The sequence below is a fragment of the Ursus arctos genome, unplaced genomic scaffold (assembly GCF_023065955.2).
Source record: "Ursus arctos isolate Adak ecotype North America unplaced genomic scaffold, UrsArc2.0 scaffold_36, whole genome shotgun sequence".
NCBI classification, from domain to species: Eukaryota; Metazoa; Chordata; class Mammalia; order Carnivora; family Ursidae; genus Ursus; species Ursus arctos.
Window position 1 is genome coordinate 4,958,579 of NW_026623050.1, and position 25,393 is coordinate 4,983,971.

At 37.3% G+C, this 25,393-nt stretch overlaps 2 protein-coding genes across 2 annotated transcripts in view; one reads left to right on the plus strand and one right to left on the minus strand.

The window, feature by feature from the left end:
- FAM98B (family with sequence similarity 98 member B) overlaps nt 1-14,682 on the plus strand; it is a 34,035-nt gene extending 19,353 nt beyond the window's left edge. Inside the window, exons 7-8 of the mRNA XM_026480053.4 lie at nt 10,643-10,810; nt 12,888-14,682. Of these exons, the coding sequence (XP_026335838.2) occupies nt 10,643-10,810; nt 12,888-13,292 (573 nt within the window). The 3' untranslated portion in view covers nt 13,293-14,682. The remainder of the gene's footprint in view (nt 1-10,642; nt 10,811-12,887) is intronic.
- Nucleotides 14,683-16,576: 1,894 nt separating this feature from the next.
- RASGRP1 (RAS guanyl releasing protein 1) overlaps nt 16,577-25,393 on the minus strand; it is a 79,071-nt gene continuing 70,254 nt past the window's right edge. The window contains exon 17 of the mRNA XM_026480052.4: nt 16,577-19,153. Within this exon, the coding sequence (XP_026335837.2) occupies nt 19,019-19,153 (135 nt within the window). The 3' untranslated portion in view covers nt 16,577-19,018. The remainder of the gene's footprint in view (nt 19,154-25,393) is intronic.

Genomic DNA, 25,393 nt, shown 5'->3' on the forward strand with positions numbered 1-25,393 from the left:
ACAATTACAGGGTTCACCACATTGCTTTCCCTGTTTCAGGGATTACTGTTTTGGGCTCCTTGATGTCCAGTGTCTGAAAATCATTGGTTCATATGGGTTGTCTACTTTGCTAGTTTCAGGTCAGAGGGTACGTTTGGTGCCTCTTACTCTCAGGTATCATCACATCATCATCATCATCATCACTATTATTATTACATTTTTTGTATTGGCCTGGCAGTTCTTCGGTCCCACGTTGTATTAGCTGGGGTCACTTGTGCAGCTTCATTCATGCTTGGACTAGGCTGGAATATTCAGGATAGTTGTCTCATAGGTCTGGGTTCTGCTGATTGCTGGGGTGCTTTGGTTGTCCTCTTGGTTTTTATGTGGTCTCTGTCTCCATGTGGTGTCTCGTATTGGTTTTCTATGGGTGCTGTAACAAATTAGCATACACTTAGTGGCTTAAATAATAAACATTTATTCTCTTACAGTTCTGGAGATCAGAAGTCCTAAAATGAAGGTATTAGCAAGGTTAACTTAAGGTTAAGTTAGCATTCCTCCCAGATGCCTCAGGGGAGAATCTGTTTCATTTGTATTTCCTAGCTTCCATATGCCACCTGTGTACCTTGACTCTTGACTTCATCCTCTTATCTTCAAAGCCAGTAGTGTAAGATCTTCCATTCTCTCTCGCCCTGTTTCTATTGTCACATCGCCTTTTGTCTAATAAGTATTCCTATGATTATACTGGGCCCACTTGGATAATACAGGATAATCTTTCCATCTAAAAAGATCCTTGAGTTAATCACATCTACATCTGCAGGGTAACATAGTCACAGGTTCCAGGGAATAGGATATGGACATCTTTGGGTGTCATCTTCCTTCTATTGGATTTTGTTTTTTCTTGCATTGTATTTCTCTATTATATGCTGCTGCTGCTTTTTTCTTTCTGAATATACTTTTTAAAATCAAGTATTCTAATGAGTTTTCCATTTTTTGTATACTTTCCCTCCCAAAAGGTAGTATTCTCCTGTTGCCATCATGGGCTTTTTGCATGGCTATCCTTGGCTACTCCACTATTTCCTGGATCCTGTGGCCCCTTTTTCATTGCTGCTTCTCTCATTTTGCTATAATAAATCCATAAATAAAAACCCTTCCTGGGGCGCCTGGGTGGCGCAGTCGTTAAGCGTCTGCCTATGGCTCAGGGCGTGATCCCAGCGTTCTGGGATTGAGCCCCACATCAGGCTCCTCCACTAGGAGCCTGCTGCTTCCTCTCCCACTCCCCTGCTTGTGTTCCCTCTCTCGCTGGCTGTCTCTCTCTGTCAAGTAAATAAATAAAATCTTTAAAATAAATAATTAATTAAAAAAATAAAAACCCTTCCTGACAAAGGGTGCATAGGAGGTGATTTTTCTGAATCCTTCCGTTCTGAAAATATGTTTATTCTGCCACATTTGATTGATAGTGTGAATAAATATAAAAATCTAGGTTGAAAATATTTTCCCCTAAGAGTACTGATTGCTTCATTGTTTGCTAATGTTTGGTGTTGCTGGTGAGAAACCTGATGTCATTCTATGTCTTTTGGGTGACGTTTTGTTTTTCTTTGGAAGCTTTTGGGCTCTTTTCTCTAGCCTTGGAGTTCTGAAATTTCATTATAAGTTCTGAAATTTCATATGGGTCTTTTCCATTTACTGTGCTGAACACTAAGTGGACCTTTGAATCAGCAGACTCTTAGCCTTTATATTTTTCTTCATTAATTTCTTCCCTTTTGTTTTCTCTTTCTGAAATTCTTGTTAGATTTTGGACATCCTGGGTAGATCCACTTAAGTTGCTTTATTTTTTCTCTCATTTTCCATCTCTTTTCCTTTTTTGATAAACTTTCTTAGAAATGTCCTCAATTTTATTTTGTTCTTGGTATTGAATTTTTGTTTCTGCCATAGTTATTTTCCAGGGAGTCTTTTTGGTTTTTGAGTTTTCCTTTTTTCATATTTTTTTCTTGTTTTATGGATGTATTATCTTCTTAAGTAAAGGTGAAAAATTAAAAAAAAAATTTTTTTTGTCTTCAGTTATCTCTGTTTCCTCCAGGGTTATTTTTTATTGGTTTTTCTTAGTTTCTTTCTTATGGTGATTTTCTTCAAATGCAAGATGGTTCGTGGTTGTTCATATTTAAGAGCAAGACACTGAAAAGCTCTGTGTTTGCTTTTTTGATTTCACATCTAAGTGAAATCATCGGGTATTTCTCTTTGTGTGGCTTATTTCACTTAGCATTATACCCTCTAGATCCATCTAGGTTGTTACAAATGGCAAGACTTCATTTTTTTTATGGCTGAATAATGTTCCATTATTTGTGTATATGTGTGTGTATATACACGGACAACCTCCCCACATCTTTTGTATCCATTCATCTGTCCGTGTCCACTGAGATATTAGGTTGCTTCCATATCTTGGCTATTGTAAGTAATGCTACAGTGAACATAGGGATGCATATATCTTTTCAAATTAGTGTTTTTGTTTTCTTTGGGTAAATACCCAAGAATGGTATTGCTGGATTGTATGGTAGTCCTATTTTCAATTTTTTAAGGACCCTCCGTACTGTTTTCCACAGTGCCTGCACCATTTATGTTTCCACCAACAGCACACGAGGGTTCCCTTTTCTCCATATCCTTGCCAACACTTGTTATTTCTTGTGTTTTTGATAATAGCCATTCTGAGAGGTGTGAGGTGGTATCTCGTTGTGGTTTTGATTTGTATTTTCCTGATGATGAGTAATGTTGAGCATCTTTTTATGTGTCTATTGGCTGTTTGTATGTCTTTGGAAAAATGTCTATGTAGGTCCTCTGCCCATTTTTTAATCTAATTTTTTTGATAGGAGTTGTATGAGTTCTTTATATCTTTATATCTAACATCTTTTGGATGTTAAACTTTTATCAGTAACATCATTTGCAAATACCTTCTCACATTGATTAGGTTACTGTTTTGTTGGTTTTCCTTTCTGTGCAAAAGCTTTCTTGGTTGATGTCATCTCATTCGTTTATTTTTTTGCTTTTGCTGTCCTTGCCTGAGGAGACAGATCCAAAAAAAAAATACTGCTAAAACTGATGCCCAATAGCTTACTGTTTTCTTCTAGGAATTTTATAGTTTCAGTTCTTATTTTAAGTCTTTAATCCATTTTGAGTTTATTTTTGTGTATGATTTCAGAAGGTAGTCCAGGTTCATTCTTGTGCATGTAGCTGTCCAGTTTTCCTAGCATCATTTATTGAAGGGACCATCCTTTTCCCCCTTGTATAGTCTTGCCTCCTTTATTGTATGTTAATTGACCATATGAGCATGGGTTCATTTCTGGGCTCTCTGTTGTGATAAGGTGATCTATGTGTCTGGTGTTTGTGCTAGTACTGTACTGTTTTGATGTCTGTAGCTTGTGTATAGTTTCTAATCAGGGAGTGTGATATGTCCAGCTTTGTTCTTTCTCATAATTGCTTTTGCTATTCAGTATCTTTTATTCTTACATATGAATTTTAGTATTTTAGTCATAGTATTTTGGTTCTGTGAAAAATGCCATTGGTGTTTTTATAGAGCTTGCTTTGAATCTGTAGATTGCTTTGGGTAGTATGGATATTTTAACAATATTAATTCTTCTAATCCTTGAGCATGGTACATCTTTCTATTTATTTGTGTTATCTTCAGTGTTTTTCATCAGTGTCTTGTAATTTTCATTGTATAGGTCTTTTCCCCTCCTTGGTAAATTTATTCCTAGGTTTTGTTTTGTTTTTATGCAGTTGTAAATGGAATTATTTTCTTAATAACTCTTTCAAATAGTTTGTTATTAGTATATAGGAACAACAGATTTCCGTATATTAATTTTGTATCCTGCAACTTTACTGAATTCATTTATTGGTTTTAATAGTTTTTTTGTTGGAGTCCTTAGGTTTTCTGTATATAATATGTCATCTACACATAATGACAGTTCTGCTTCTTTTCAGTTTGGAAGCCTTCTTTTTTATTCCCCTTGCCTAATACCTGTGGCCAGGGCTTCCAGTACTGTGTTGAATAACAGTGGCAAGAATAGGCATCCTTCCAGCTTTTCACTGTTGAGTGTGATGTTTACAATGGGTTTGTCATATGTGGCTTTTATTATGTTCAGGTACGTTACCCACTTTATTCAGAGTTTTTATCATTAATGGAGGTTGAATTTTGTTATATGTTTTTCTGCATCTATTGAGATCATCGATCATATGATTTTTATCCTTCATTAATGTGATATATCACGTTTGATTTGCAGATGTTAAATATCCTGCATCTGTAGAATAAATACCACTTAATTATGTAATTTTAATGTATTGTTGAATTCCTTTTGCTAATCATTTGTTGAGGAGTTTTGTGTCTATGTTTATCAGGGATATTGGCCTGTAATTTATTTTTGTTGGTGTCCTTGTCTGGTTTCAGGGTAGGGGTGGCCTTTAAAAATGAGTATGGAAGCATTTCATCCTCTTCAGTTTTATGGAATAATTTGAGAAGGATAGCTATTAATTCTTCTTTAAGTGTTTGGTAGAACTTGGCTGTGAAACTGTCTGGTCCTGGACTTTTTTTTGTTGGGAGTGTTTTGATGACTGATTCAGTTTCACTGCTAATAAGTGTATTCATATTTTCTGTTTCTTCATGGTTCCGTCTTGGAAGGTTGTATGTTTCTAGGAATTAGTTTCATCTAAGTTGTCCAATTTATTGGCATGTAATTGTTCAGTAATAGTCTTTTATGATACTTCATATTTTGGTACTATTGATTATAACTTCTCTTTTATTTCTAATTCTATTTGGGCTCTTTGTTTTTTTCCAGATGAGTCTGGCTAAAGGTTTATCAATTTTGTTTATCTTCAGAGAATCAGTTCATTGTTTCATTGCTCTTTTTTTTTTTTTAGTCTCTAGTGCATTTATTTCTGTTCTGATCTTTATTTCCTTCCGTTAACTTTGGGCTTTGTTGTTCTTTTTCTAGTTCCTTTAGGTGTAGAATATTTGAGGTTTCTCTTGTTTTTTGAGGTAAGCCTGCATTGCTATGGACTTCCCTCTTATAACTCCTTTTTTGTATCCCATAGATTTTGGAATGTTGTGTTTCCATTTTCATTGTCTTAGTATTTTTTAATTTTATCTTTGATTTCTTCATTGACTCATGGTTGTTTAATACATGTTGCTTGGTTTCCACACGTTTGTTTTTTTCAGTTTTCTTCTTGTATTTGATTTCTAGTTTGGCGCTGTTGCTGGAAGAGATGCATGGTATGATTTCAGTCTTCTTAAATTTATTGATACTTGTTTTATGGCCTAACCTCTGTTCTGTCCTGGGGAATGTTCCACATACCTTTGAATAGAATGTGTGTTCTGCTGCTTTTGTATGGAATGTTCTACGTATATTTTTTAAGTCCATTTGGTCTAATGTGTTTAAGGCCAATGTTTCCTTGTTGATTTTTCTGTTTGGATGATCTATTTGTAGTTGTAAGTGGGGTGTTGAAGTCCCCCACTATTATTGTATTGCTCTCGATTTCTCCTTTTATGTCTGTTAATATTTGCTTTATATATCTAAGTGGTCCTATGTTGGGTACGTAAATATTTAGAAATGTTAAATCCTCTTGTTGGATTGCCCCCCCCCTTTCATGATGTAATACCCCTGTTTACCTTTTGTTATGGTCTTTGTTTTTGTTTTTAAGATTATTTATATATTTGAGAGAGAGAGAGAGCGTGGCTGAGGGAGAAGCAGGCTCCCTGCCAAGCAGGGAGCCCGATGGGGGGCTCAATCCCAGGACCCCAGGATCACGACTTTAGCTGAAGGCAGATGCTTTAACTGGCTGAGCCACCCAGGCGCCCCTGGTCTTTTAAAGTCTGTTTTGTCTGATATAAGCATGGGTATCCAGCTTTCTTTTCATTTACATTTGAGTGTAATATCTTTTTTATTCCATTATCTTCAGTCTGTGAGTATCTTTAGATCTGAAGTGAGTCTCTTGTAGGTAGCATATAATGGGTCTTGTTCTTTTATCTGTTGAGCCATCCTGTGTGTTTTGACTGGAGAATTTATTTCATTAACATTTAAAGTATTATTGATATGTGTGTACTTAATTGCCATTTTGTTAATTGTTTTCGGGTTATTTTTGTAGTTCTTCCCTGTCTTGTCTTCTTGCCTTGCTCTCTTTCCTTGTAGTTCGATGCCTTTCTGTAGTGTTATGTTTGGCTTCTCTTTGCTTTATTTTTTGTGTATCATAGGTTTTTGGTTGTGGTTACTATGAGTTTTATATATTACAACCTGTGTATATAATGGTCTCTTTTAAGTTGATGGTCGCTTAGAATGAGTTGATGAATGCATACTAAAAGCACTACATTTTTACTTCCCACCCCCACCAATATTGTATGTTTTTGGCATCTTACATTATGTCATTTTATTTTATGTATCCCTTAATTAATTACTGTAGTTATAGTTGATTTTACTACTTTTGTCTTTTAGCCTTCATACTAGCTTTATAAGTGGTTGATCCACTGCCTTTATTATATAATTGCCTTTAACAGTGCAATTTTTTTTTCTTTCATATATTATATTATTTCTAGCCATGGCTTTTCATTTCTGCTTAAAGAATCCTTTTAACATTTCTTATAAGAAATGTTTAGTGTTGATGAACTCCATTAGCTTTTGCTTGTCTGGGAAATTCTTACCTCCCTGTCAATTCTGAATGATAACCCTGCCAGATATTCTTGATTGTAAGTTTTCCCTTCGGTACATTGAATAGATCATGTCACTCCCTTCTGGCCTGCAAGATTTTTGCTGAAAAAATCAGCTAACAGATTTATGGGAGTTTCCTTGTATATAACTAGTTGTTTTTTCTCTTGTCTTTAAGATTCTCTCTTTATTTTTAACTTTTAATATTTTACTTATCAATGTGTTGTGGTATGGATCTCTTTGTTTGGGACTCTTCTTGCTTCCTGGACCTGGATGTCCATTTTGTTCCCCCGTTTGGGAAGTTTGCAGCCATTATTTTTTCAAATAAGTTTTTTGCCTCTTTTTTCCTCTTTTCTCCTCTGGGGCCCCTATTATGCGAATATTAGTACATTTGATGTCTTGGAGGTCCCTTAAACTATCCTCAGTTTTAAAAATTCTTTTTTCTTTTTGTTGTTCTGATCAGGTGATTTCCACTACCTTGTCTTCCAGGTCACTCTCGGTTCTTCTTTATTATAATCTAATATGCTTTTGATTTGATTCCCGCCTTTTTTATTTCATTTATTGTGTGTTTCAGCTGTGATTGGTACTGTCTTATATGGTTGAAATTCTCACTTCACCCGTGCTTTTCCTGAGTTCGATGAATATCTTTATGCACATTACTTTGAACTGTTTCAGATAGATAACTTCCGTTTCATTAAGATCTTTTTTGGGTTTTGTTCTGTTCTTTCATTTGGAATATATTTCTCTGTTGCCTTATTTTGTCTGACTCTCTGTTTCTATGTATTAGGCAAATCAGCTACCTCTCCCAGTCTTAAAGGAGTAGCTTTGTGTGGGAGATGTCCTGGAGGGTCCAGAAGTGCAATCCCTCCTGATCACCAGGGCCCTGTGCTCAAGGGGCATTCTCTGTGTGAGCTGTGTATGCCTCCCTGTTATGGGACTCTGCCAGGGAGTGAGGCTCTCAGTGGAGCACCAGCAGCATTAGCAGATTAGATTGAGAGTTCCAAGATGGCACCTGCAAGCATCAGCACTAGCAAAGTAGGATGTGATCTTAGATTGAGAGTTCCAAGATGGCACCTGCAAGCATCAGCACTAGCAAAGTAGGATGTGATCTCAAAAATGTCACCTGATAGTGTTTCTGTCCCTAGAGTGTATCTCAGCAGTTGCCTGCCTCTCTCGCAGGTACCCCAGGACTAATGAGTGGATGCCTTTACCTGTGGTGTGGGTACTTTTACAACCTGTATTTTATCACTGGGTCTTGGGGTCAGTGAACCCTTTAAGAACAAGTTTTCTGTTCCCTGTAGCTCTGTGGTTTTCCTGGATGTAATCTTTGTTTTCAAAGTCTGACTTGTTGGGGGCTTATCTCTTTTGTGCAGAATCTAAGGGTTGGAGTGCCTGGTGTTGAGCTCTAACCCTTCACTCCTCAGGGAGAAATTCCATGTTTTTGAGATTTTTTCCCAGCTGTGGATCGCTGTGCCTGGTGTGGGTTTTTCCCTTTGGTGAGAGGAGGTCTCTGCCACTCCTGCTCCTCTTGACGCTGCCTCTTAGTTCCTCCCTGCGGAGGCTGTATTCTTTCAGTTTTCAGGGCTTTTTCGGAGGGAATTATTCCCTGCAGCTGTGTATATGTTTTGACCAGGGGAGGAGTTTTCGGGGTCCTCTTATGCCACTGTCTGAACCCTCCTCTGAGAAACATTTGTAGCATAGTAATAGAATAGCTATAAGGCAGGGCTGTAGCCTGTCAATGATGTATTCTCTTTCAGGAAACGTTTAGGCAGCACCTCATATATGTCAAGCTTTACGATGTACCTGGTTCTGGATGAACATTTCAGTACTCTGTATGATCGGGTATAGAACAGTTTTAGAATATCTCTGTATCCACAGTACCTAATCAGCTTCTCAGATGGGGTAAGCCTGTTTATATTCTCCGTGTGTACCAGGATAGCTCCAGAGGTGTGTGTGTGTGTCCATGTCACTGGAGTGACTGTTGTATGTGAGAAACCTACATACTCTAAGAGCTGTGAGTTACCAAGAAGTAGATGACATGATTGGGGACCTCAAGAAATGGAATAAAGTTCAGATGTATGGAAGATATCAATTTTTATTGACTTCTGGAAACTTAATAGCGTTGGTTTATGTTTAATCTGATAGAATTTTTTTTTAAAGATTATTTGAGAGCGAGCGAGAGAGTGTGTGCACATGAATGTGGGTGGGGTGGAAGAGCAGAGGAAGAGGGAGAAGCAGACTCCCTGCTGAGCCAGGAGCCCGATGCGGGGCTTGATCCCAGGACCCCCAAGATCATGATCTGAGCCACAGGTGGACGCTTAACTGACTGAGCCACCCAGGTGCCCCTTAACCTGATAGAATTTTAACGGGAAAAAGGAATTTGAGAATATAAGGAAAATTGTGAAATGTAGTGCATTGAAAGTGTCTTAACATACTAACTTAGGATGTTTTTGCTATTGACCTTAAATTTACACAGAAATCCAAAATGAGTTTTAATATGTTGTTCTTTCCAACACCATTTAAAACACCATGGACATGTTAACTCTTTCCTAGCCTTTAACTGGGGGACTTTAATATTTGCATCTTGCTTTTTTCCCCTTTCCAACACCATTTAAAACACCATGGACATGTTAACTCTTTCCTAGCCTTTAACTGGGGGACTTTAATATTTGCATCTTGCTTTTATCCCCTTAGGATCTTCCCTTTTTCCTTTTGATTGAGTTTTTTATATATTAAGGAAGTTAGCTAGTTGCTTTATTTGTTGAAAATATTGTCACCAGTTTTTTTATTTTATGTTGTTGTATAGAAATTTTAATCTTTATACTAAAGGTTTTCAATTTAAAATAAAACCTTAAACAACGAATTCTTTATTGTATTTGGAATTCTCTGTTTTATGGTATGCCTTATTATTGTTCCTCTTTTTTATATAAATAGCAGTTCATTCCAACACCATTTAAAAATTAATCTATCCCTTTTTTACTGATTTTTTTTTTTTACTTCCCACCCCCCATTTGTCACTGATCTTTGATGTCTCTTCTCTTATTTATTGCATTCATATATTTACGAAGCTCTGAATTTTAATTGCCTGTTTTGTTTCATCAGTCTGTTTTTTCCCCCAAGTTCCATTTAATTAGACTGAGGTAGGATAGTATGTTGTTATCTGTACCTTTGCCTGGGGGTCAACTAGAACCTTTATTAGTATGTAAGCAAAACTGGGACTCTGTGTATTTTGGGGAAACTGTTTAAGCTTTCCAGGTCTCATTTCTTTTTCTATCTGCAAAAGGGGATAATAAAAGCAACCACTCTAAAAGGGTGTTGTAAGGATTAAAGAAATGACTATTAAGTGGACAGTATCCTGGCACGTTTAATAAGTACTCAAGGAATGTTAACTGTTAAAACAGTGATGATGATTTCGTATTGCATATTAATATCTGGTAGAACTATTCTTTTTCAAAATTCTTTTAGTTGTATTTACATATTTAGCTTCTGGATTAACTTTAGATTACCTCCTCCCCCCAATCCTCCAAAAACCATTCCAGTAGTATTACAATAAATCTATAAGATAATTTGGGGGAAAAATGACAATACTCAATGTCCCTATCCAGAAACTTGGCATTTCTCTCGATTCATTCAAGTTTTCTTTTTGTGTTTATAAGCTTTACTAGTGTTTCCTTCTTAAAGGTCCTGTATGTGTTTTTGGTTAAAGATTTTTTTGGGTATTTTGTTGTTAGCTAATATTGATAGAATCTTTTTTGTGTTATTTTTTAATGACTTTTTATTGGTAGTTATGTATTCTTTTGGCATCTGTTGGTCTCTCTTCTTCATTCTGCCTCCAAATGATGAGATATTTAAATGTTTTGCTCTTTTCTGTTTCTTTGCTTGTGCGTTATCTCTTTTCTCTTTCTGAAGATGATGGTTGCCATTGTTCTTTCATTGAAATGTTCTTTGGCTCCTTTTTCCCCCTACCTTTTGTTATTTAGGTAAAAACAGATGACATAGCAAGAATTTATCAGCCTAAGCGTTATGCTTTATCACCCAAGACAACGATCACACTGGCACATCTACTTGCTGCTCGTGAAGATCTGTCCAAGATCATCAGAACAAGTAGCGGCTCCAGCCGAGAGAACACGGCATGTGCCATTAATAAGGTTGGTTTTTCTTTCAGTACAGTGGAGAATGAATTTATAATATCCTCGTTTGATGTTTTTACAGATTTCAGTCCATTTTTCTCTTACACCCTGGTAGACTTCTAGAACAGAGAGTGGCGAACGTATTTCAGTTCATCCAGGCTTAGTTATGTTTTGTGTGTGCTTGTTCATTTGAATTTTTATATTCATAAATCAAACACAGTTTTATTTGAATTAGAGGAATTAAGAATTGATTTTATCAGTAGCTTTAGCCAGAATTATTTGCCTCCTTTCCAAGAATTATATATTTTTGTCAGTAAAAATCTGTAGTAGTTGTTTCAGGTAGTGACAGGTTCCTTATAACCTTGGTATAAAGGAAGAGTACATGCTTTGGAGACCTACGGATCTGGATTCGTATCCTAGCTCTTATCATTTACATAGAGGAGTCACCTTGGGCAGGTTACTGAATCTTTTGGAGGTTCCGTTTTCTGATTAAGAGTATAGTTCCATTTCTCCAACATTGCTTTTAAGCAAGCTCAAAGTGATTGAATCTTTCACAACAGCAGCAATGGCAGTAATCTAGATTTGTCATTTTGACTGGCACGTACTTTATATTGAGAGCACTTTATGGCAAACTTTATTACAAAAGAGCAAAAAGTCAGAAGGGATTTGGGCAATTTTAAAACACTGTTACTCGGTGAAAAAAGTGTCCTTGATACGGTGTATCTTGCTAGAGAGATGGTTGTATATAAAGTCAGCTTGTAAATTATTGCTAAGTTAGTCACCAGTGTTTGTTCCTCCCTCTTCTATTTTAGATCAGCCTCCTCTATCTTTTGAAAGTATTCTGTCTTTAAATATGTTACTTAGTGTCTTATATCTGGTTATGATTTAGTTTTATGGGATTAAGAGTTTTACTTTAAGCAGCATTGCCCGTGTCTTTTCTAAGTTTATAATTTATAATCTATTTGAAGGCAGTCTTCTCCGTTCTTGGAGAAGTGTCCCCAAGTGGCCACCAACACAGCATGTTTGTTTGGTGGAGAGACCAGTGAAAATAACAAGAAAACCTATTTTTTGCTTTTGGTAATTAGGACATAATTGGTGACTTTAAGAGAATGTTTGCATTCTTCGAACATTGCCCCACAGTAAGGATGTTGTACTTTTTGTCTTTAATTTATGATATAAATGACTAAAACATGGTTTTGAGTAGAGGATCAATGGAACTAGAACACAACTGATTTGTAGGTCATTTTGGTTGAAGCAGTTACGGTTTTACCTTCTTTCCGGAAAGAGATGAGCAGGAAGCTAGTCTCGGTAGCTTCCTCCCTCAGCACTGTCTGTATTTATGGACATATAAATTAGCTCCTTTCTACAGAAGGCTGGGGACTTAAACTGCACTCTTCCCTGGCTTATCCTTTAAGTATTGTGAAGCATGGTTAGGAGAGCCTATCAAGACTTCATTTTCTCTGATAATATAGTAACTAGTGTCATCATTGAAAGTTAATGAGCTTAAGTTTCATAAGAAAGGAATAGTTCATTGCAAATCCTTGTATCTCTAGAGGGATACCTTGGATTATAGTCCTCTTCATCTCTAACATCTCATTAAATTCACATGTTACCATATATACTTCATACTTTTAAAATAACACGTGCTTGGGAATATAGTTTTTTATTGGATAATCCATGACCCAATGAATGGCAGTGGAAAGTCCAGAGTTGTATAAATAGATAATGAAGTTAATGAATATAGGGTATATAATTTATGTATATTGAAAATGTTTGCTAAAAATATTTTAGTATAGTGGGTACTGCATTTGTTCCAGAATTTTGAAACAAATTTGAACGAGAAAATTAAGAAGCCCTTAAGTTTCAGTAACGTTCCCCAGATTGTTTAAACATAATCCACACTGTAAGGAGTTTGTCATATATCGCATTTATATTTTCAGTAATAATTCGTGCTGCATGTCTGATGCTTTCATGTCCTTAAATATTTGGCTTCCGTTTCTTTATTAGAACAGTTAAGTTCAATATCACTTGAATCCTTTATGTAAATGTAACTTCTAAAATATTAGAAACTGAAGGACCATGTTTCTTCACACAGGTGCTGATGGGAAGGGTGCCTGACAGAGGAGGACGGCCGAATGAAATCGAACCACCACCCCCTGAAATGCCCCCTTGGCAAAAGAGACAAGAAGGCGGCGGAAGGGGTGGTTGGGGTGGTGGAGGGGGTGGGGGTGGCCGAGGAGGGGGTGGGGGTGGAAGAGGTGGCTGGGGAGGTGGGGGAGGTTGGGGAGGTGGTGGAGGAGGAGGAGGGGGTGGAGGAGGAGGGTGGGGAGGAAGCGGGGGAGGGGGTGGTAGAGGAGGAGGTTTCCAAGGCAGAGGAGATTATGGGGGGAGGGGAGATTACGGTGGAAGAGGAGGGGGCTATGGTGGAAGAGGGGGCTATGGTGGAAGAGGTTATGGAGATCCATATGGAGGAGGTGGTGGTGGATATAGAAGATATTAAAAACTACCAAAATTAGCAGTGCTTACTTCTTGGCAGAGACATTAGGTGTAGTGTTCTAAATAACATACTTGAATGTCATCTTTGAAGTAAACACCATGTTAGATTCCCTGATACCATTCTTGAATTGGGTTAATCTGTAAAAGCATTGTTTTATACTACCATTTGATCTCTTAGACAAAGTGATGATTCTTCCATATTCTGTATACCCTTGAGCATGTCTTTTTAAAAAACAAAAAATGAGCAAAAATTATTTTTAAAAATGTAAATATTTATTACCATCTAAACTTGGAAAATGGAAAGTATTTTATTGTCATGATTGAATTTAGATTGTTACCTGTATTTTATTCAGGTTTGAAACACATAAATTACCCGACTTGTAATGGTAAGGAATATAGACTGTTGCCTCATCTGTATTCCTGTGGCCTGTTTTGTATTTGATGATTATACTTTATGAAATAGGGAAAGGGACTGATCTGATGGTTCAGTAGGCAGTTGTCATGAGTTGTTTGTTCTTTTAAAGGCAGCGATTCCTCTGACCAGGATTCTGTTAAAGTTCCATTAATTGAAGCTCAAGCTTACTTTTTGCTATGTGTATTTGATTTATTTTCCAGGTGGATTTGAAATCTGTGGTTTTGTTTAACAAAGCAAAGTTAAAGACTGAGGTCAGAATTACTCTAAAGGGATGAGGACAAGTAATAATTTTACATGGTGATGTAAAAAATATTCATATAAACTGGTCTCTTCATCTGTGCAGTCACCATAGGTGTTTGAATATAAAAAGGGAGGCTGAGCTGTATTGCTCAGGATTAGGGCAGTAATTGCCAGTTCAGTCCATCAGAGGTAGGATCAGGGCATCCCTTGGAAATTCTGATTCATAGCTCGATTTCGGAAACAGGGTTAGGGAACGGTTACATGTGGTTTGGTGGTTGGAGTAGGTAAAGGTTTAGAGATCAAGAGTTGTGAATTTGAATCATGGCACTAGCCCAGGGGTGCTATGGGCTGAAATGACCATAGCTCTCAAGGATTGATTTGTCCTCATTTGTCAAGTGAGGAATGTGACACTTGCACTCTTCTCAGACTGTTTCATAAAGACCTAAGTACAAGTGCCATTTATTGAGGGCTTGTTGGGAATGGTTTAAGAAGTGGGCCCAGTAATGCTTTCTTCTCTTAGTATAGACAGATAAGATAGTCACATTTTTTCATTCCCACTGTAAAGTGTGTATCCCAGTATGGGCTCTTGTTTGACACCTGTGCGTAACAATTTTCTGTGAACTAGCAAACTCAACAGATAGAAAGCTGATTACCAGTGGACACATGGTATTTGATATTTGGCAGTTTCATTGTTGTTGTTTTGTTTTGCTTTACAATAAACCCTGTAGTGAAAACTAAACAATGTTAAAACTTGAAAAGTTAAATATTGTGTATACTGCAGTCTTTGCCATGTATTTTTCAAGCTAACTCTTCAAAGAAATTTGTTCAGGATAGGAAAACATAAACTTTAGATTATTTGTAAAATAGATTTTAAAAAATACGTTTATATTTAATGAAGATACTTAATTTCATTTGTGATAGTTAGAAAAAAAAAGGCTTTCCGTAATTAAGAAAAACGTTCTTTTCAGTAGCTATAAACTCTGAAAAATAAATAATTTTTAAAAATATGTAATCAAAGACTACTGGAGTATAGTTGCTGATATAGAAGGTGTTTACAACTACTTTCAACTTTTATCCCTAAAGGGCTGTGGCAAACCTATGGGAGAAACATTAACTGACCCATTTCTGTAAGATTTCCTTGTACCTTCATAGGAGTGCTGTTGAGTTATCCACTATACCCACTGTCTTACCCAACTTTATCACTTGCTCTTGGAATCGTATTAGAGGTAGAACCACTCCTATTTACACATTCCTATAAACTTCACTTGAATGAAAAGCAGGGTGATCTAGACCCTAATATCTTATTCTTCCCTGGAAGGTAGGATTTTCATGATACTCTTTTGTTAAGTAAAAATTTCTTTTGTAGAAGAGTGTGCCGAGCAATATCTAGACTAGCAATGGCCAATTTGGGGCTTTGATATCAACAGCCATAATGTGAAAATGTTTTATAAATTGAGTGCAGTACAAGTGCAGACTGTAATGAATGGTACTTTACTGCTTCCTACAATCTAAATCTTTTTATGGGCCTCTTCATTCCTTTTTGCCTGGTTCTCAGTTTCATTTTTTCCCTATTACCTCATTTATCCCCTCCCCCCCCCCCTTTTTTTCCTCCCTGCCTTTGGTATCTTAATAGCACCTATAGATGTGACTGTACTGAGGTTCTGGGTTGGTCTCTTATCTGGACCTTATAAAGAATATGTGTCCCCATCCATTTGACACATAGCTCTCAGCAGAAGAAGGATCAGGTGTTTTCTTGGAACTGATGGCCTTGTGTTCTGCAGATTAGGGAGAACTTGCTTCACTACAGAGAAAAAACCTTTTAGATTAAGAACACTTAATTACCTCTATTTATGTCAAAAGAAGGTATGATAACCCAAAAACGGTTTGTGACACGGACTGTTTTGATGAATGACATTATACCTTAAAAGGAGCACAGGATAGGTAAATTTGGGATGGAATCTGGGGACGGAAGAAAGGAGGCAGCTTAATCTCTCCGTCAGGGTCAGGTTGTCAATGTGACTTATTTTGTATGAAGTGTTAAAATTGCCAAAATGATAAATATACCCACATCCAAATGTACCAGAGTGCATTCCGTAGAGGAATTTGCGTGATTGGAATTTACCCCCACTCTTCATTGGTCTGGTTAAACAGAAGTTGGCTGAGGATTAAGAGAAAGTTGTAGCTATCTCTTAATCACTCTGAGTAGTCATGAGCACAAATGAATTGCTCTGGGTGGTCTACGTTGGACTGAACTCTACCCATTTCACGCACAACTTCAAAATTCTTTACTTGCTAGTTTTCTTAGAACTGTTGAATTAAAGACAAAAGCCACAGAGAAATGACAACCTTAAATCTGTCGTCTTCATTCTTAAGTATCTGTAGACTTAATATTTGGGGATCACTGTAAGTCCTTATGCAATAAGAAAAGGTTGAATATTTCTGTACTGTTACTTCATTTCACAAAAAGATTTAGAAAACTTTACACTGAATAATTAGTTGCTTTGCTTTTCCTTCCAGGAAAACCCAGTTTGGTTAATAGAATAGGGGAGTGGTATCAGCTGTGGATTATAGTAAAAATTCAAGAGAAGCTTCTACATATTCATGAACTAGAAGAAACACAAGACAGCTACGTGGTAGGGATCCTAATGTCTTTTATCATATAAATATTACACAAAGAAAACTTACATTAGGTATCAAAAAACCCCCACAAAAAACCCTTTACAATCTGTACACTTGTTTTTTCCTTGCAGTTCTATTACATTATACATCCTTAGACAGAAAGTCACAAACGGTCAGTAAAAAGGCATGTCAGTTACCAAAGAAAATGAGAAGTGATGTTGCTGTTGACAAAATAAGATTTGTCCTTGTTTTGACAGATAAATATATGCTCAAACTTACTTCAAGTACGTTTATAAGACATAACAGTTTGTATCCTAGGCTTGACAAACCAAAAATTTTTTCCACATTATTTCTTTAGATTCTACTAATCCCGTGTAGCTCAGTGCAAATATTAATTTACATGCTATTTGTCTTTGGCCCTTGCTGGACTATAAAAACTTGTGATAAAACTGCTTCCTGCCCATTTCAGTGATAAATTCTGTAATACTTGAGACCCTCCAGCCATATTAATTTGACTGATTAAGGGAGGTCTGACCTTTGGAATTCTAGTATTACAGATAATGTACACAGGAATTAACCTTGGGTCTGTATTTTGGATGGAGGGTAAGGAGAAAAAAAAAATTTGTGTTACATGACTATGTTTATAAAGAAATTGAGCTGTACCACCTTTGGTCTGTTATCAGAGGGAAAGAATAATAATGATGAACATGAATTTTAAAGACTGTTATAAATTCACGTTTGCTGCTTACTTATATGGACAAAGTGCTTCTTAACTTACATACCAGGTGATGGGCCTAAGCAGCCTGCTGTGGGGATTTCTGAGCTTGGAATTAGGAAAGGATAAATTTGTGTATAAAGTAATTCTTTAAAACACTAACTGAAAGCTGCTCACTAGTTTTGTCAGTAAAGCTGAGCACTAGGAGATATGCAAATGGAAACTGGTCTTTCATCAAAGAGACTTCCTAAATGGTTGGACTCCTTCAAGGAAGTCACACTGTATATATACTTTGTATTCTGATTAAGATTTGGTGTTGTTGGCTTTAGGTTTCGAACTTTTAATAGTTGAGATTATGAATGAATTTCAAGTCTGCTTGGTACCAAGCTTTCCAAGCGTGGAAGGTAAGTTCCCCTCAAAAAGAAAATGATTCTATGAACTTTTTAGAGAAATCAAGAGTCTGATAAATTTTATAGATTGGGAGTTTGTAAACTGTTGCCCAGACAACTAAATGAGCCCATTTATCATTAACCTTCATTAATAGAAAACTCACAGGACTCTTATATGTGATTTTGCTAAACAATACATTTTACATTGTGAGCAATTTTTTTAATCTTGTAACTAACTTTATATTTGTGGATTTGTGTAAGTGACAAAGTTGTTTAATTCACTTCCACATTTTCTGAAGGAGGAAACAAAATCCAAGTCAAATGCATGCTTGATATTGTATATACATAATATATACACATATACACGCTCTCAGGTCTTATTGAAGCCTCTGATCCAATTAGCTTATTTCTAAATAATATTAATAGTGAAGACAGTATAGCACAAAATCAGTTCAAAATAGTTAAAAAAAAAAAGATGGCACATGAAAAGTTAAACAGACTTTCAAAAAGCCATAAATTCCTAATTCTCTCCATTGTAGATATATGAGGACAAGTACCATGTTTGCAGTATGTTTTTCTTAGCTACCTGGCCAGTCATGTATTAGGTGGTATTAGCTGTTTCCAGGTGTTTAGTTTGGCTATTTATGACTGTGGGACTAAAACTGTGAGTTGACCTGTAATTGGATAATGTCTTAGTCCCCCCCCCCCCCCCCCCGTTTGTGGCTCCATCTCTAGAAGTTTACGTCTAGGTAGCTATCCTCATGTGAATATGAGCCTAGTAAGGAAGGCATGGGAGAAGGTTAATTGATTAGATATCTGAGGTAGTGAAGTGGGAACCAGATTCGAAAAGAATGCTGGAATATAGAGGAAGGGAATCTATTTTTGGAATGTGAGTATCTTCCCATTGTAAGCAAGCTTTGGATGGAACAAAATAAATCCCTCAGTTCACAGAAAACCCACAGAAGGAAGCAAAATGATTTTCCAGGGATTTTAGTTCTAAGGAAGAAGTAGCTACACAGGCCACATAGGAGAAGCAACCTCGTCAAAAATCTGTAGTCATATTTTTATCAAGCTGTTGGTATTAGTCCAGGGGAATAAAAAGTTTATGGTGTGAATGGCAAAAATTCTGCATTCTTCAGCTTTCCCCTCCTTTGATTCAACTGACTGGAAGAGAAGACAGTTCCACTCATTAGGAGTCTTTCAAGTAAAAAACACAGTAACTTGCTTTTCTTTTTTTAAAGTACTAAATAACTGGTCGAGCTATGGCTCCCCCGGTGTGTGTGTTACTCATTTTTGTAAAGCGATCTCTGATAAACTCCTCTACACATTGTTGTGCTCCTTCAGTTTCTGGGCTAAGAACAGTCACCGTGCTCCATTTGAGCTAAGACATGATTGCTCCTTGCAAGCTGGAGGGTTTCTATTCTCTTCTGTGCGTATTTCAGTTGGATCTTTAGAGCATCGTTATCTGCTTTCAAGGTGTTTATTTCCTAAAGGGAAAGGAGAATGAGGTATGTTAATAAAGCAGCAATGAATAGCAAATCGGTTAACAATACTGGGGGTACTACACTTGATTGGCATTTTCTATTCACTGGCTGAGAATTAAAAACGATTTTCAAGACATTTATTTTGTTCTGAATAGAAAATAACAAGTGAGCATGTGCAAACAGCAATTAGTTTTTGTTATCATATCAAAGATGGCTAGCAGGCGGAATAAACCATTCTCAGACAAGAGACGGCTATAAAACCTTAGGGTGCTGTACGGTGGGAGAGCTAAACTTGGCAGAAATGAAGTCTCTGGTCAGGTCTGAGGTATGAAAACAGTGACTCAGAATACTGTCATACGAAATATTGTAGTTCATTTAGCCTAAGTTTTTTCCCCCCAAATCACTGAAAACTAATGGACTCCTTTGGTAAAGAATTTTATCCTACCCCCAAAACTGGGATTTAGTTATTTAATTTTCTGCGGCAGTTGACTTCCAGGCTACTGCCTTTTTAAAATTGAATTATATTTGACCTGTGACACTGTATAAATTTAAGATGTACAACATGTTATTCTGATATGTTATAATACTGCCATTGTAAAGACAATCAGCACCTTTCATTGTTAGAATGTTATTCTTTTTAATTGGAATAATTTAAGTTCTGGACTCAGGTTTGAGGATTATAGTACAGTATTGGCTATATTCATCGTACCATGCATTATATCTTTCAGGCTTATTTACCACTCGTTGTAAGTTGGCACCCTTAAACAACTGTACCTCCCATCCTTCCCGTAGTAACCACCATTTTATTTTATTTTTTAAATTTATTTTTGTTTTTTAAAGATTTTATTTACTTGAGAGAGAGAGTGAATGAGAGAGAACACAAGCTGGGGGGAAAGGCAGAGAGAGAGGGAGAAGCAGCCTCCCCGCTGAGCAGGGAGCCCGATGTGAGACTTGATCCCAGGATTCTGAGATCATGACTTGAGCCGAAGGCAGACGCTTAACCGACTGAGCCACCCAGGTGCCTTGTAACCACTATTCTAATGTTTTCACAAGTTTGGCTTTTTAAAATTCAACATATAAGTGGTATCATACAGTACCTGTCTTGCTCTGTTTTATTTCACTTAGCATAATGTGTTTGTGGTCCATCCACGTTGTTGCAAATTCCCTTCTCATGGCTGAATGATACTCTAGTGTGTGTGTGTGTGTGTGTGTGTGTGTGTGTGTGTGTGTGTACACATTTTCGTTGTCTTTTCATTGATGAGGTATGGACGCTTAGGTTGTTTCCATATCTTGGCTATTGTAAATAACAGTGCAGTGAACATGGGGATGTATCTTTCTTTTTGACTTAGTATTTTTATGTTCTTCAGATAAATACCCAGAAATGGAATTGCTGGATAATATGATAGTTCTGCTTTTAATATTTGAGGAACCTCCACGCCTTGTTCCCTAGTGGCTGCACCAATTTACATTCTCCCCAGCAGCGCTTTTCAGCACATCCTAGCAAGCACTTGCTGTTTTGTTTTCTTGATGCTAACCATTCTAACAGGTGTGAGTTGATAGCTCATTGTGTTTTGATTTGCCTTTCCTTGATGATTAGCAATATTGAGCATCTTTTTATGTACCTGTTGGCCATTTGTATATATTCTTTAGAAAAATGTCTCTTTAATTCTTCTGCCCATTTTTAATCAGATTTTGTTGTTATTGAGTTGTATGAATTCTTTATATATTTTGGATATCAACCCTTTATCCAGTTTATGGTTTGCAAAAATTTTCTCCCACTCTGTATGTTGCTTTTTCGTTGTGTTAATTCTTTTGCTGCGCAAAAGCTTTTTTAAGTTTGATGCAGTCTCTATTTGTTGTTTCCCCCTTGGGTGCTCTTGGTGCCCTTATCAAGTATTAGCTCACTGTATAAGCAAGGTGTAATTCTGGGCTGTCTTTATTCTTCTTTTGCTCTCTGTTAGTTTTTGTGCCAGTACCATACTGATTTTATTACTGTAGCTTTGAGTTTAGTTTGAAATCAGGAAGTATGATATCTCCAGGTTTGTTCTTTTGTGGTTCCGTACAGATTTTAGGATTTTTTTCTATTTCTGTAAAGAATGCCGTTGGTATTTTTTTTTTTAAGATTTTATTTATTTATGTGACAGACAGCCAGCGAGAGAGGGAACACAGGCAGGGGGAGTGGGAGAGGAAGAAGCAGGCTCCCAGCAGAGGAGCCCGATGTGGGACTCGATCCCAGAACGCTGGGATCGCGCCCTGAGCCAAAGGCAGACGTTTAACGACTGAGCCACCCAGGCGCCCCTGCCGTTGGTATTTTAACAGAGATTGCATTAAATCTGTAGATGGCTTTGGATACTATGGACATTTTAACAGTATCTTTCCATTTGTTTGTGTCTTTGATTTCTTTCAGCAAAATCTTGTTTTCATTGTACAGATCTTTAACTTCCTTGGCTAAACGTATTCTAAAGTATTTCATTGCTTTTGGTGCTATTGTGAATAGGACAGTTCTATTTCTTTTTCAGATATTTCATCCTTTTAGTGTTTAGAAATGCAGCTGATTTCTGTATGTTGATTTTGTAGCCTGCAACTATACCTAAAGTTTTGATTAGTTCAAACAGTATTTTGGTTGGTTGGCGATTTTATATATACAGACTTGTCATCTGCAAATAGTGAGAGTTTTGTTTCCTGATTTGGGTGCTATTTATTTCTTCGTCTTGCTTAATCGCTGTAGTTAAGATTTCTAGTAATATGTTGAATAAGAGTGATGAGAGTAAGCCTCCTTCTGTCTTATTTCTGATCTTGAGAAAAAGATGTAACTTTTTTCCACTGAGTATGTTAGCTGTGGGTTTGTCGTTTGGGGCCCTTATTATGTGGAGGCATGTTACTCCTATACCCAGTCTGCTGTGTGTTTTGTTTTGTTTTTAAATTATGAAAGGGTGTTGTATTTTGTCAGATGCCTTTCCTGGCTCTACTGAGATGATCATGTGATTTTTCTTTCATTTTACTGATGCGACGTATTACATTTATTGATTTGTATATGTTGATTTTTTTTTTTTAAGATTTTATTTATTTATTCGACAGGATAGAGACAGCCAGCGAGAGAGGGAACACAGGCAGGGGGAGTGGGAGAGGAAGAAGCAGGCTCACAACGGAGGAGCCTAATGTGGGGCTTGATCCCACAACACCGGGATCACGCCCTGAGCCGAAGGCAGACGCTTAACCGCTGTGCCACCCAGGTGCCCCTGTATGTGTTGATCTATGCTTGCACCCAAGGGATAAATCACATTTGGTCATGGTGTATAATCCTTTTATATGTTCTTGAATTTTGAGTTTGATAATATTTTGTTGAGAATATTTGCATTTGTATTTATAAACATTATTGGGCTATAGTTTTCTTCTGGTGTCCTAATCTGGCTCTGGTATCAGGGTGTAATGCTCTTCTTATAGAATAAGTTTGAAGTGTTCCCTCCTCAATTTTTTGGAACAGTTTGAGAAGGATTGGTGTTAATTCTTCTTGGAATGTTTGGTAGATTTCACCAGTGAAGCCCAGTGTTGGGTGCATATATATTATGACTATTATATCTTGTTGATGTATTGAGCCTTTCATCATTATATAATGCCCTTCTGTCTCTTAACATTTTTGGCTTCAAGTCTTTTGTTTGACATAAGTATGGCTATGCCCTATTTTCTTTGGGCTTCTATTTGCGTGGAATATCCTCTTCCATCCCTTTACTTTAAGCCAATAGGTCTTTAGAGTTGAAATGAGTTTCCTGTAGGCAGCATAGAATTGGGTCTTATTTTTTATCCATTCGGCCATTCTGTGCCTTTTGATTGGTGAAACCATTCCATTTATTCTTTAGAGTGGTTACTTTTAATGTAAGGATTTACTACTGTCATCTTTTTTGCCTTCTGGTTGTTTTATATCTCCATTTTCTTTTTCCCTCTGTTTCTGCTTACTTTTGTAAAGTGTGATTTTCCACGGTGATTTGAGAATTTTTAAAAATTTTGTTTAAATTCAATTTAATTGATATATATTGTATTAGTTTGAGGTAGAATATAGTGATTCATCAGTTGCATACAACATGCAGTGCTCATTACAATAAGTGCCCTCCTTAATGCCCATCACTCACTTACCCCATCCTGCCTCCCCTCCAGCAACAGTCAGTTCCCTATAGTCTTTAATGGTTTGCCTGTTTTCCTTATTTTTCCCTCCCTTTCCCTATGTTCATCTGTTTTGTTAAATTCCACATATGAGTGAAATCATTTGGTATTTGTCTTTCTCTGACTTTGCTTAGCATAATACCCTCTATTTCCATCCATGTCGTTTCAAATGGCAAAATTTCATTCTTTTTGCTTTGTGATTACCAAGTGGCTTACATTAAAACATCTCATAATTACAATAGTCCTTTTTATCTTGAAACTTTATAAGTGACTAAAGATAAAGTGCTAGCCACTCTTTTTCCTTTCCATTTTTGACATTACAATTTATCTTTTTATGCTGTGAGTTCATTGAGAAATTTTAGTAGCTATAGTTATCTTTAATGCTCCTTTCCTTAGGCCTTTCTCCTACAAGTAAGAGGTTGAACACACCGTTCTAATAAATATAGTTACAGTTTTCGGATTCTGCTTACTTCTCATCATTGCTGCCGGATGGTGTACTTTCATTTGCTTTTATGTCACTAATTAGCATCGTTTCACTTCAGCTTGAGGAACTCCTTTCAGCAAGGAAGGTTTAGTGGTGGTGAGCGCTTTCAGTTTTCATCTGAGAAAGCCTCTATTTCACATTCATATCTGAAAGGTGACTAGTGGATGAAGTATTCTTGGCTGGCAGTTTTAATACTTTGTCATTTCACACTCTCATGGCCTGTAGAGTTTCTGCTGAGAAACCTGCTAATGGCTAATGGGGTTCCTTCATAGGTTTCTCTTTTCCCAGTTTTTAAGATCCTTTATCATTGACTTTTGACAGTTGCATTATAATCGGGTGGTCCAGGGGCACCTGGGTGGTTCCATCAGTTTGAGTGTCTGCCTTCGGCTCACGTCATGATCTTAGGGTCCCTGGGGTTAAGCCCTGCTTTGGGCTCCCTGCTCCTTGGGGAATCTGCTTCTCCCTCTCCCTCTGCCCCTCCCCACCATTTGTGCTCTTTCCTGATTTCTCAAATAAATAAAATCTTAAAAAATAATAATTGGGTGGTCCATTAGCTTCTTGGACTTGTGTTCTCCAATTTCTTCTCCACGTTTGGGAAGTTCTCAGCTATTATATGCTTTCTGCTTCTTTTTCCTTCTATATTTTTCCCATCATAACTGATAGCTCTTACAGGGCTTATTCACTTTTTAAAAAATCTTAGTTCTCTCGCCTTTTCTCAATCATTTCTAAATTCTTGTCCTCTAAGTTGCTAGCTCTTTCCTTGATCTGCCTTATTTCCTAAGCGTTCCAGTGCATTCTTCATCTCACTGAATTCTTCAGCTCCAGAATTTGTCTGGTTCTTTAAAAATTTCAATCTTTTTGACCAAGCACTCTTTCTGTTCATTAATTTTATTCCTTAGTTCATTGAATTAATTACCGTTCTACGTTTTCTTGTAGCCTGTTTAATCTCTTCATAACAGCTCTTTTGAATTCTGTATCAGATCCCAGTATTCCATGCCTTTGAGTTTGGTTGCTGGAATTCTTTTGTCTTTGTGATACCCTATTACCGTGAGTTTCCGGTGTCCCATGGAATGAGCCTCTGCCGCCGTATCTGAAGTAGCGTACACCCTTCTGAGTTGTTTACTTTGTTACCGTTCAACAGACTGGCAGTTAACGTCCTTCTGTTGTTCATAAGGTGGCCACATACTAGTGCAGGTTTTGGGTTTCTTCTTGCCTGAGCTGGCTCTGGTGCTACACCTGGGAGTGTGCATTAAGAAAGCTCGTGTATAGCGTGCTGGCGGCTGTGGTGGAGGGCTGCCCGTGGCATGATGGGGGGGGTCCTCCCAGAGGTCCTTGGGCAAACCTGCTGAAACCCCGAGGGAGGAGGGGGAGATGTGTTGCTTCAGTGCCCTTTGGTTATTCTTATCTGTCCCTTTCCTCCTCCTTCCCCCAGTCCCAGAGGTCCCTCAGAAATCTGGGTGCTGTTGGAGAGAAACGGGTCCCTCCCGCTGTAGGGGGATCAGTTACCACTTTTGCTTTCCCTGTTCTCTGTGAGGGAGGAAGCCCAGTGCATTGCAATGTTGTCCTGGGGATGGAGGCTGACTCCTAAGGTTCTCCTCAGC